This window comes from Tupaia chinensis, unplaced genomic scaffold (assembly GCF_000334495.1).
Source record: "Tupaia chinensis unplaced genomic scaffold, TupChi_1.0 Scaffold000222_1, whole genome shotgun sequence".
In the NCBI taxonomy this organism is placed as follows: domain Eukaryota; kingdom Metazoa; phylum Chordata; class Mammalia; order Scandentia; family Tupaiidae; genus Tupaia; species Tupaia belangeri.
The window spans coordinates 1,677,287-1,690,822 of record NW_006159697.1 but is presented as its reverse complement, the minus strand read 5'-3'; the positions used below and the strand labels follow the sequence as shown (position 1 = coordinate 1,690,822).

The window sequence follows — 13,536 nt, the reverse complement described above, 5'->3', positions numbered from 1 at the left end:
AAAACTCACACCGGGCGTGTGTGTGTGCGTGCCCAAGATCCCGAGAGGAGAATGGAGGAGAAGGGATTGCGGCGTGGCCATCCCCCCCGGGGGGTGATTTCTCGCTTTCTGTCTCTCTCTGTCTGGCGAGCACACGCGCCCTATAGCAAAAAGAACCCTCCCCCCCAAAAAAGTACCTTTTAAAAATAAAAAAAATAAGTAAAAAATAAAAAAAAGGGATGGAGTCTATGCAGTGCTCACCTGGGCCACCGTCTGCCAGTGGGTGGCATCATCCTCACTAGGATGTATTCCGTAATTCCATCTTCTTTGAACCACGTAGATCACCGGCTCGATGGAAACATTGAATTTCGAGGACCACTTGATCTCCAGATGGCCGCTGTGCAGTTCTGTAAATCGTAATTCTTTCCTGGGCTTCAGGGGCACACCTGCAACAGAGCCACAGCCATTAAGACACCTGCATCTGACTCCTGGTAGTCGCAGTTTAAAAGGAAACCCACAGGAGGCACCATGCTCACCTGGGGACCACAGTCCCCTGTTTCCTTTCATAAAAGGATTCCTCCCTACAGAACTGCACAGGCAAAGTTTTCGGGTGCTAACTGCAGCCTGTCACCTTTTGAAAATGCATCAGTCCCTTCTCTTCTGCCTTTCTTTTTATTAAAAAGAGGATCTAAGTGGGTTCTTGATACTAAACAAGTCCTTTTCTCCCCAGGAATCTCCAGAGCAGTGTTTTCACGTGTATTCTTCTCAATCAATCATGTTAGCTGCGTCTCTTGAGCTTAACCCAGAATTCACACAAGGCAACGTTTGTTTTTCCCCACTTTCAACAGGCTCTATTTCCATGGATAGAGTCTAGTTCTTGTAACAGGGTTCCCAGGTCTGCTCTTTCATCTTGGGGAATGTTCTCTCTTACGGATAAAAACCTGCAAAGCTGAATGGTCTCACGTGGTCAAATCTCCCGAGAAGGATTTTCAAAGAGAAGTACTTTGGATTCCCCAGTTGATGACTCCGAGGGGCCGCTACAGATGGAGTGGGTTAAACCTGGAAAAGGATGCATTCATTGCGAATGTTTCTACTTGGCACGAGCCAGCGCGCCGCGTCCAAAGTCCCTCACAGGTGTCTCATTTTAAAGCACTGCATCATTTTGATGTGCTTTCCCACCACGGTTACAGCGCAGGGCGAGTTGTCTGCTGACGGAGAGATTTAAGCACCGCGGTTCCTAATGGAAGCCATTCTGGAAACGGAATTGAACAGCAAATCTGTCATGCAAATGGGAGACGTAAAATGAACGGAATGAGGCAGACCCGACAGCGCCGTGATGTTCCGCGTCACGACTCCGAGGACACCAGTCCCCATGCATGGCACTTTCTGCCGACAGGCATATTTGCCTAAAGCCTTGAAAACGAATGGAAAAAAAAAACCTAGTTCACCAGGCTCTAGTTCTCTGTCCATGTCTTAAGAATAAACAAAGAAACCGGAAAAACGTGTAACTACGAAATGGAAGGAAGGTTTGATGTCCTTTGGTGATGTGGCTGGCTTTTCAGTTCGTAGTTCATTCTTATTTTAATTCATGTTAGGTCTTGTTTGGGGAAACATTGACATTATCAAATATTTCGGTGGGTACAGTTGGGTTATTTATTTACTTACTTGTTTATTTTTAGTTTTTGCTATAGGGTGCATGTGTTTGCCAGAGACAGAGAGGGGAAGAGGGAGAAGTCACCCCCGAGGAGGGCAGTCACTCCACAATCCCTTCTTCACTCTCCTCTCAGGATTTTGGGCATGCACACACACACACCCTGCATGATTTTCAAGCTGCCTGGTCTGGGACTTGAACCCTAGAGTTAGGCATGTGTGAACCAGCACCTTAATCTCTATACCACTGGCTGGCCCACAGCTGGGTCATTTAAAAATAAAATTCACATATGATCAAAGGTCATTGCTTTCAGGAACAGCAGGTGGCATACTGGTTGTGGCCCTGGACTCCCCACATGGCCAGACTGCGGTTTGAGTCCCGGACCCAGCGGCTTGAAACTCAATGCTGGTCATGTGTGCCTAAAACCCTGAGAGGAGCATGAGGGAGAAAGGATTGTGGTGTGGCCATCCCCCCTGGGGGATGATTTCTCACTTTCTCTCTTTGTGTCTCTCTCCGTGTCTTGAGTGAGCGCACATGTTCAATAACAAAAATCTCACTCTCTTAAAAAAAAAAAAATGGTGTTTTCTGGAGAACATGTTTACGCCCTGTATTGCGCCCTCCATTTTTGTACGCTGGTGGGCGATGACTGTCCACCACCCTATACTTTACTATAAACTTGTGGGACCAGCAGTTGGCGTAATGGCTATGTCGCTGAACTCCCAAGTAGCCGACCGCAGTTTGAGTCCCAGACCCGGCGGCTTAAACTCACTCCAGGCGCGTGTGTGTGCGTGCCCAAGATCCCGAGAGGAGAATGGAGGAGAAGGGATTGCGGCATGGCCATCCCCCCTGGGGGGTGATTTCTCACTGTCTCTCTCTCTCTCTCTGTCTCTCTCTTTCTGGCGAGCGCACGAACCCTGTAACAAAAACCTCTCCAAAAGGAAAAACTTGTCTCACCTGATCCTTACTGGGACTTTGTAATGTGGGGGAAGGGTTCCTGTCTATATTTTGGACATGAGGTCAGAGGAAGATTTTTTTAAATTATTTTATTTTATTTTTTTATTTTTGGGGGAGAGGTTTTTGCTATAGGGCATGTGTGCTTGTCAGACAGACAGAGAGAGAGAGACAGAAAGCAAGAAATCATCCCCCAGGGGGAATGACCATGCCGCAGTCCCTTCTCCTCCATTCTCCTCTAGGGATCTTGGGCACACACGCACACACGCCCGGTGTGACTTTTAAGTCACCAGGTCCGAGACGCGAACCGTGGTCGGCTACATGGGAGTCCAGCGACATAGCCATTACGCTAACTGCTGGTCCCAACTGGGTCTGAGGAAGATTAATTGCCTGGAGCTGTGGTGTGATTTCAGGTTTCTCTCTGAATCCTCTGCTTCTTTCAACATTTCAGAATGGAAAACACCACTTAGAACGGTAGAAAAGAAGCAGTGGTTTTGATGGCTCTGCAGGTCCCTTGGCCATCTTCATCCCATTGTGTTGATTTACCTGGTTGGTGTGGAACTTCACTAAAGTCAAACATGTTAAGATGTACCAGGAGATGAACTGAAAGTGTTTGACCACCCCCCTGCTTCGGCCATTACAGGAGGGTTTTTTCCAAGCCTTTGCCATGGGCTTTTCTTTCTAATGCATGCTGTGACCATGGGGCTATATATTATTTATTTGTTCCATGAAAGAAAGAGACAAGAACCCTCAACAGGGTCTCACACTGTGGTCCTCCACCTGTCTCCCTCCAGGCCTTTCAGGCAGCCAGGATCATGGCCGTGCACACTTGTGCCTGTGTGTACAAGTCCTCCCAGGAACCAAACCCCAGCCTTCCAATGGCTTCCATCGCTGCAAAGCATCGCATGCCCACTACACCGGTATGATGGACTGGGAGTCACATGTGCTTGCTGACCAGAGGATCCGTGCTAAGCAAATCATTCTCAAATCTATCTTCCTTCCTTCTCTAGGGGGCCCACCCTTTCCACCCACCCATTAGATCTCTCCAGAACTCCCATCTCATATTCTCTCTCTAAAATATGCCTCTTCTCCTGTGACCTACATCTTCAAGGTAGCTCTATTTTTTAGTTTATCCAAGGGATCTTAAAATGTTTTTGATTTGGTTTTGTAGCTACCAGCATCCACTTGTTTGATCACATTGTATGTGTTTCAAGAATTCCCTGGTTGGGATGTTCTGTCTCCCGGATGATCACCCTACTCTCTCGTCTGGACTTTGCATTTGCTTTCCAGCCCATCTCCCCGAGGGTTCATCTCTTTTTCCTAGTTCCTTTCTCACCATGTTTGGTGGCCATTTTCCTAAAGTAGAGGACACTGTGTCCTTCACCTTCTTAAACTCTTAACTACATGCCATCTTCCATCTCTGCCCCTTCTTCAAGACATTTATTTTTCCTGAATGAGCACTTATCTTTGAATTTGCTTGCTGGTAGTACATCTTAACATTTATTTCATGTATTTATTTTTATTTATTTATTTATTTTGGGTCAAAAATACTTCTTTAAACCCAGCTTTCCAAGAAACATACCACTAGGTGTACTTTATACTACCCTGGGCTTTTTGTGGGTTTCTGCTTTATTTTCTCACTCTAAAATGCCTTTCATTCTATAGGGGGAATTTAAAAGCATGTGAAAAAAAATGGAATTAAAGTACAAGCTTATTCTGGTGCCAAAGAATTTGGAAACTCGTGTGTCTTTTTTTTTCCTAATACACATTTCCATGAAAGCTTTGAAGACCTCTTGTATTTTCTGACTGTAGGTGCCTGAATACTTCCAGATTCAGGCCAAATGCCACTGCTCTGTGACATGTTCCTTCAACTTCACAACTGGAAAGAAAGGCTCCATTCTTTGGCCCCTATTCACCGTTGAGCCCGTAACTGTCAAGACATGCATTTAACTGCCGCTCGCTGCCATAAGCTCATTTAACGATGTCTGTCTTCCCCACTAAGCTTTCACCCCCAGAGGTCAAGATCCATGTCTCCCTCATTGCCATACCTCACAGTGTCCCAGAAGGGACCATTGTGCAATAGCAAACGCTCAGTAAATGTTTGTCAAAGGTATAACCTAACCCATTTTCTCATTCTCCTCTCACAAAGATGTCTGGGGAAATAAGAGACCTACTGGAACAGTTACACAAACCTTTGCAGCAATAGTAAACACCTCTCTGCTTAGAAATCACTTAGGGGAGAAGGGAAACGTATCGGGGTCCCTCTGTGCTGCTTTCTGAAATGGATATTTTTTTCAAGGAACTCACATCTCTTTTTTTTAATGGAGAAGGGAAACGTATCGGGGTCCCTCTGTGGTGCTTTCTGAAATGGATATTTTTTTCAAGAAACTCACATCTCTTTTTTTTTTCTTTTTTATCATGGTCCTGTTACTCAAATGTGCATTTCCTCTAGTTTTTTTTTTTTTTTTTGTAAGATACATACTAAAAAAATAAAACAATGCTAAAAGGTTTACAGAATAAAATGGCTTTATCTCATTAGCCGTACGACTTTCCTAGTTAGAAAGACAGGAAGAAAGGAGGGAGGGGAGAAAAGGAGAAAGAGAAGACAGAAGAAAAGAAAGGGGGAGAAAGAAGGAAGAAACAGAAGAAGGAAGGAAGGAAGGAAGGAAGGAAGGAAGGAGGAAGGAAAGAAGGAAGGAAGGGAAAGAAAGAAGGAAAGAAGGAAGGAGAAAGGAAGGAAGAGAGAGAGAGAGAGAAAGAAAGAGGGGGAAAGGAGGTAGGGAGGAAGAGGGAAAAAAGGGAAGGGAAGGGAAGGGAAGGGAAGGGAAGGGAAGGGAAGGGAAGGGAAGGGAAGGGAAGGGAAGGGAAGGCAAGGCAAGGCAAGGCAAGGGAAGGGAAGGGAAGGGAGCCAGTTCCTGATAGGATGGAAATCCCAAGTCAGTTAATGATTGGCTTTATTTCAGGGTCAGATGGTGTTACTACAGTAAGATGTGATGCCCTGCAAAGTGACCCTCACAGGAGGAGTCTGGGTTCTTGTGCCAGAGCCATCCGTGCCCAGCACTCACACGCATGTTCATGTTCTGGGGCTGAGGTTGGGAGTGAACCAGGGCATCAAGACCCTGTTGGTGCTATCTTGCTCGCTCGCTCTCTCTGTCAACGTCTCTGTCTGTTTCCCTTGTCTTAGAGGAGATAAATAATTAAACTTTGGGGAAGAAAGAAGAAAACCACTAATGTGTTGAGAGGGATGAAAAGCCAACCTTGACCAAACGATGGTTGTATATCCTAATCCCTGCATTCATGGGTAGACAGGTGCAGACAGGTAGCTCCAGAGTCATGGGAGGAGAAGGCACGTCTGTCTGAGAACGCGTCCTAACTCACTTGATTCTTTTGAGCACAGCAAAGAGAAGATGACCCGTTGGTTCTTCACAGCCAGAGAGCACATTCCCTGAGACTTCCCATCTCTGTCCTTGTCTTCCCAACATCCAGTCCTCTAGAGAAAATGCAGCCAAGGCTAGTCCCCTCATCACGGAAGTACCGTGAATGTCTCGGAACAAGTCTACACGTTTGAATCCCCTCCCTGTAAGGGGTCATTCCAGGACCAACAGCCTTCATGGCACACAAGGAGCATCAGAGAGATGTCAGTTCACATTTCTTCGTTTAAAAACCTCTTTAATTATGACGTGCAATGATCCTGCAATTTGCATGTGGAGAGATGATCCATCTGCTGTGCATTAGGGTCGGTTGGTTCCCCAGGTTGGAAGTGAGTCCAGCGCTCCGCTGTAATTGTGAGCAGATGACGCTGCCCCCCCCACCCAGGACCTCCAGCCCTCTCTGCCAGTGTGCACAGTCTCCCTAACTGAACCAGAATCCCAATGGCATAACCAGATGTATAGACCCATCTCTCCTCCGTGTGTTTTCTATTATGTAAATCATTTGACTTTTCAAAAAATTATTTTGAACAAATTAGCCATCTGAAATCTAAACGATTCTGTTACAAATGCAGAAATGTGATCATCTGGCACCTACAATGTATGCTAGTAGGATGATGGAGCCCTTTTTCTTTTTCCCTTTAAAACACAAAATATATTCTAGTGAAATTGCAAAAAAATAAAAATACACACACACACCACCCAGAAACCGCACACGTTAAAAAAAATGTTGAAAATAGGGAACCAGCAGTTAGCGTAATGGCTATGTCGCTGGACTCCCATGTAGTCGACTGCAGGTTGCGTCCCGGACCTGGTGACTTAAAACCCACGCCGGGCGCATGTGCGTGCGTGCCCAAGATCCCGAGAGGAGAATGGAGGAGAAGGGATTGCGGCGTGGCCATCCCCCCTGGGGGGTGATTTCTCTCTTTCTATCTCTCTGTCTCTCTCTGTCTGTCTGGTGAGCGCACACGCCCTATAGTGAAAAACCTCTCAAAACAAAACAAAAATGTTGAAAATAGGGACTAGCACATGGCATCATGGTTATATCACTGGACTCCCATGTAGCCAACCATGGTTCAAGTCCCAGACACAGCGGCTTCAGCTCATGTCGGGCACATGTGCGTGCGTGCCCAAGATCCTGAGAGAACAATGGAGGAGAAGGGGTTGAGGCATGGCCATACCACCACCCCCCGGCAACGGGAATTGTGGGGAGGAGTAATTACCCACATTCTCCTTCTCTGTCTTTCTGGCCAGTGCATGCACCCTATAGCAAAAATCTCTTTAAAAAAATGTTGAAAATATAGTGATAGAAAAATCAAGGATGATAATGAGTAGTTGTATGCTCAACATGACCTTTTATTGTTGGTGTTAAACTTTTCCTGTCGTGAGTGTAAATGATACGGAAATGTGGCAAGATGAGATATTCTGATGATCTGATTGTTGGCTTAGCTCTCATAAAGATAATCAGTACTCTAGGAATTTCTACTTATATCATAGTAAGTCTAGTAATATCAGTAGATTTAAAATATTAAGAATTAATCTGTGAAAACTTCTATTGGTTCATTTCTAAACACCTAAAGTTTAGATATTTCATATATTGGTGGAAATAGCAAGTCAACTCTAGTATCAGATCTTTTCGAAAAGAATCACATTAATGGGCAATTCATTCTTGGTTCTCCATGGCAAAGGGAAAATACGGTTAACTGAAGGCCACACGTTAGTGTGATCTTGATGTTTGTAAAATTTTTCTTTTTTCTTTTTTTTAGAGGTTTTTGTTATAGGGTGCGTGCACTCGCCAGACAGAGAGAGACAGAGAGACAGAAAGCGAGAAATCACCCCCCAGGGGGGATGGCCACGCCACAATCCCTTCTCCTCCATTCTCCCCTCAGGATCTTGGGCACGCACGCACATGCGTCCGTCATGAGTTTAAGCTACCAGGTCTGGGACACGAACCGCAGTCAACTATGTGGGAGTCCAGCGACATTAGCCATTACACTAACTGCTGGTCCCTGTGAAATTTTTCTTTATGTTTGTGAATTCAATTTTTCTCCTCCCCTACCCAAGCCTATTTCCACAGCTGGAAGCCAAGACAGGCACTGGGAGTGAGCAACAAACTAATAAAACTTAGGACCTTCTTGGGGGAAGACTGTCTAAGTCATCAGAACAGACTAAATACAGGAAGAGAGCTGCCATCAGTTATGCTCCACCTGAAGAGAATGTGCTTTCATACTTGCCACAAGTATATTAAAGCTTGTGTTTCAGAGAAATAGCACCTTCAGGCACCTTCACCTAGGAGAACTTTTTCAAGTCTTCTATTTTGCGGCTCATACTTTTATTTGAAAAGTAAAAGATCCCTATCGTTCGTTCCAAACTACGCACTCGCCTATGAGGTTACGTGCCGAGCATCGGCTAAGGACAGTTCTTACAGCACAAACTAAATCCAGTGTTCAAAGATAATAGACAATTGTGGTCTATTATCTGTCCAAAACATTCACTGTTTTAAAAAACTCAAGTTTCTAGTCACGAAGCACTTTTTGTTATTTTATTTATTCATTCATTTATTTTAATTTGACCAGAGAGAGACACACACAGAGGGAGAGGGAAAGTGAGAAAGCAAGTCACCAGGTCCGGTACTTGAACCACTGTCAGCCTTGTGGGAGTGACTCGAACCACAGTTGGCCATATGGGAGTGTCCAGCACTTTAACCACCACGCCACCTGCTGGTCCCCAAGAAAGCAAGCTAGCAGGTTCAGGATTTGAACTGCAGTCGACCATGTGTGAGTCCAGAGCCTTAACCACCACACTACCTGCTGGTCTTTCATGAAGCTTTTGACAGTATCCAACCTGAACCTCTCATTTTCCCTTCCACAAACACAGAAGGCCAAAGTATATATGAATTTATATTGAGTGGTCGGAAAAGTTGTGACTCGCTTTTACATAGAAAAATATGCCATTACTTTTCTGACAATCTAATATCATTCAAAATGTTTTAAATTAACATAATCAAGTGATAAAAGATACTGCAGAGGTTGATGCAAATCAACTTATTTCAAAAGTAAGAAAAATGGCTTGCCCACTCATTTGAGTTGTGTGCATGGCTGCCTCAGTCAGGAATTACTGGACCATAGAGGGGTTGGTGCTATATTGATCTTTGTACCCCAATACCCAGGACGGCTCATAGCAAAGAGAAGGCACTCTGCATTTTTATTCAACTGAAATGTGTCAGTACTCATAGATTCAGCCAACAACAGCCTCTTTTAAATTTCTACGGGGGAAGAAGTTGCAAAAATGCAGTTGAGGATTTGCAGACGCAACTAGCTATGCACTGACACTTTAGTTAGTCACTGGCTCCGTCTCTGTGGTGCAGTCCAGAGCATACAGAACAGCAGTGGTGGAAGCCACATGGCTGCCCCAGGTTTGGGTCCTTGACTGTCCACCTGGAACATACCAGCTGTGTGCTCAACAATCTGCCAAGCTGGAGGGCTGCAGAAATCGGATCTTGGAATGACAGGACCCTATGGAGGTGCCTCTCGAGGGCATACACACACTGTCATGAATAAAAATAAACAAACACTGAGACCAGTAGATGGCATAATGGTTATGTCACTGGACTCCCATGTAGTCGACCACGGTTTGAGTCCCAGATCTGGCAGTTTCAAACTCATGCCAGGCGTGTGTGTGGTGCCCAAGATCCCAAGAGGAGAATGGAGGAGAAGGGATTGCGGCGTGGCCATTCCCCCCACCAGGGTGTGATTTCTCACTTTCTGTCTCTCTGACTCACTCTGTCTTTCCAGCGAGTGCACACACCCTATAGCAACAATCTCTCTTAAAGAAACAATTAAAAATAAAGTAAACCGATGAGCGAGAAATTTACGAGGAGCTCATAGGTTTTCAATATTTGTCCAATCACATTGGGCTCTTCATAGCATGTATTCTATAGCTACCATAAATACTTCTAATGTACAAATTAGCTGACAATTTCAGTGGAATAAAAATCCATGTTATTCATGAGCCTAAATAAAATGATTGGTTGACCAGTGACTTTCTTAGATTACCAGTATTCAACGCCAGCATATCTGTTAGTTGACCGCACAGTGAGGCCGAATGAGACCTTGGGTTAGGGTCCTGGACATCGAAACAGAAGTGACGGGAGAGCTAGCGCAGGTGGGAGCAGGTGTTAGCCTTTCTGCTGCCAACTTCCGAGTCACCTAAAAACAGGCTGCGATCCCAGCTGAACAAGTGTAGACAGAGGACAAGACTAGTTCATTTCCGCCACCTTGGGTCCCACTCTTCCTAGGGGAACGGATTGCACTGACTGCCAGAAGCCAGGTGAGTGTATTTCACACGAGTTTGTTCTGGGCAATACAAAGGAGTCTTGAAGACAGGCAAGACAGTGACCCAGGCCACTCCAAGGTCAACATGCATACCGCCTGGCTGGGCGCAGGTTTTCTTGTTGCAAAGCCACGGAATGGGTAGAAAGATGCATTCCGTGGGGCTTAAAGACATCCCTGGAGTGGGACAAAGAACGTGAGCCCTGCTGGGGAATGCCCGCTCAAGTGACTCCTTAGCTAAGCGGTCATTGAAAGGGTTGTGGCATGCGCTGTGTTAGTTACACACTGGCTTACTTTAGTTACACAAACTGGCTTACTCCCTGGGAACTGCCAAACACCACCAGGACAGGGGAACCAGCCTTCCTTGAGAAATAAGAGAAAAATGTCTACCTGTACACAGAGGGAACTTCTGTTCATGCAAAAATAGAATCAAAGTATGAGTTCCTTTTGGTACAAAAAATTTGAAATCCGTACATAGTTTTTTGTCTCATAGAGGGTGTGTGTGTGCTTCCCAGATCAAGAGAGAGGAAGAAAGTGCCTTCCCAATGGGGTAGGCATTTCCCCTCTGTTTCTCTTGCCTATCAGGATTTGGGGCACACATGAACACATTCCCCAGACTGTTTTCCAAGCTGCTGGGGCAGGACTCGAACCAGCATTGGTCACGTGAGATCTACCACTCGATGTGCAGGTTAACTCTGGGCTAGCGGGCGGCCCCATACAATTTTTAATATACATTTCCATGAAATGTATATTAAATATTGTTTTGACAAGCCCCTGTATCTATCTTTTTCAAAGCAATGCTATATTAGCCTTACCACACTCTTTATGCAAAAGTCCCGTCAGGTCTTTGGAATCTCTTTATTCTATTTCTCATTTTCTGGGAATTTCTTCTCTTCACAAAAATCCAAGTGAAGACTACTTTGTAGTCAAAGAGTGACTTCAGTGTTTTATTTAGAAAGCCTCCCTTGGAGCCAGCAGGTGGTGTGGATGTTAAGACAGCTGGATCCCACATGACCAACTGTAGAGTTCGAGTCCTGGACCCGAAGGCTTGAAAAACACACCAGGTATGTGCACATGGGAGCCCAAACTCTGAGAGGGAAATGAGGAGAAGGGATTGGAAAGTGGTCATCACTCCCTGGGAGGTGATTTCTCTCTCTCTCTCTCTCTCTCTGATGAGTGTACATATCCTAGAGCAAAGCTTTGGGGGAAAAAAAGCCATCTTATTTAGTTAAACCTAGGTTTAAATTGCCAATTCCTTTGCTCGACTCATTATTCTTGTTTTCACTAGAATATTCCCCTCGTTCTCAGTGAACCACACATGCTTAAAATTAACAATGACTCTTCAACATTTTACTAATTGACTCTACCAATTTAAAATACTCTACTTTTAAAACAGCACAGGTTTTGCAAGTGGATTTTAAATGATCATTTTAGAAACACCCTATTGTAATGGTAAATGCTAACAATAAATAGCACGTGATCTATAATAAAAGAAAGGGTATCATAAGAACATACTTTTTAGAAATTAAATGGCTTTAGATTTTGCCCAAAGATTTGATCTGTCTTATCAGAAAGGGCATGAAAACGGTCAAATGAAATCCATTAAAGAAACATCCCTTGGGGACCAGCAGGTTAGCATAATGGCTATGTCGCTGGACTCTCATGTAGTTGACCACGGTTCGAGTCCCGGACCCGGTGGCTTAAACTCACGCCGGGCACGAGTGTGCATGTGCCCAAGATCCCAATGTTCATGGTTCCATCTGCTGAATTGTTCCAAGAACCGAATCTCCACCTTCTGGAAAAGGGCAGTTACTCTGTCCAGGATCTCAAGATACTAATCAAAATATTTAAATTCTAAACAATGAGACTTCTTTTTAAAAAATTATTATTTTATGTAACTTTATTTATTTATTTATTTATTTTTATTTTGACCAGAGAGGGACAGAGTGAGAGAGAGAGAGAGGGAAAGTGAGAAAGCAAGCCACCAGGTCCAGGACTCGAACCGTGGTCGGTCATGTGGGACTCCAGCATCCTTAACCACCATACCACCTGCTGGCCCCTATACAATGACTCTTCTGTTCTTGGATGATGCCAACAGAAAACCCACAATACTGGAGCATTTATTATGCATTTTCAAGTGTGGTCCCCTCCTCAGCCTTTTCCCAAGGATTTAAATCTATTAATTACACTCTACTCAGTAGAGCTTTCATCCATTTATTCTTACTGAAGACATTTTTTTTTAAATCCTAAACTACTACCATCCTGCATATGCGTCTGTTAAATTAAAAAGAGCTAACGTCAATGATTTGTTCTGCGCCAATTCAAATTTACTGTGGTCGATCTCTATACTTCATGGGTATTTTTAGGTCTTTGTATACGCCAGCAAGTCAATTTTCCTAAGGTGGTATCTTTTCCTGGACATTTCCCATGCATCATTGACAGCCTGGAAAACCAGGCACACCCAAACTCTTGTAAAGAGAGTCTCTGCACACACTCAGCTTTTGTTTTGTTTTGTTTTGTTCTGTTTCTTTCTTTCTTTCTTTCTTTTTTTTTTTTTTTTTTTTTGGTTATAGGCGAACTGTGGTCGCCAGCAGAAGTGAGTATTTTTTTTTGCTATAGGACATGTGTGGTCACCAGAGAGAGAGAGAGACAGAGAGAGGGAAAGTGAGAAATCACCCTCCAAGAGGGATGGCCATGCTGCAATCCCTTCTCCTCCATTCTCCTCCTAGGATTTTGAGCACGCACATACACGTGTCCAACATGAGTTTCGACCCATCAGGTCTGGGACTCGAACCACAGTTGGCTATGTGGAGTCCAGCAGCCTAACCACCACGCCACTTGCCACCCCACTCCCACTCAGCTTTTCTTTTTACCTTTGTACAGAGTCTTGGGCACTTGACAGGTGTGGCCACAGCCATTAGAGCAGCATTTCTTCACCCCGGAGCACTCGTTGTCAACCTCACAACTTTCAACGCAGGCAGCAGCGAATCCACTGGCTTTCTCCGGAGCCGGGCACTCCCCTTGTTTCACCAGCAGGATGTACTTGAGGAACTCGCAGCTAGTCAGGCATTCGTAGTTCTTCTTCGGGAAGAGAGGCTACGAGAGAACAGAATTTTCAAGGTTCACGGAGTCTTCTCATTTCCAAGATACTTAAAGGTCAACATTTTTATTCCATCAAAATTTCCCTTGAAAGTTT

General features: G+C 44.7%; 1 protein-coding gene across 1 annotated transcript in view; it reads right to left on the bottom strand.

Moving 5' to 3' along the window:
* Positions 1-13,536, bottom strand: part of ANOS1 (anosmin 1) — a 322,949-nt gene that overhangs the window by 63,402 nt on the left and 246,011 nt on the right. The window contains exons 5-6 of the mRNA XM_027771540.1: positions 13,214-13,436; positions 241-425 (exon numbers count right to left, since the gene is read on the bottom strand). Coding sequence (XP_027627341.1) covers positions 241-425; positions 13,214-13,436 — 408 coding nt within the window. The remainder of the gene's footprint in view (positions 1-240; positions 426-13,213; positions 13,437-13,536) is intronic.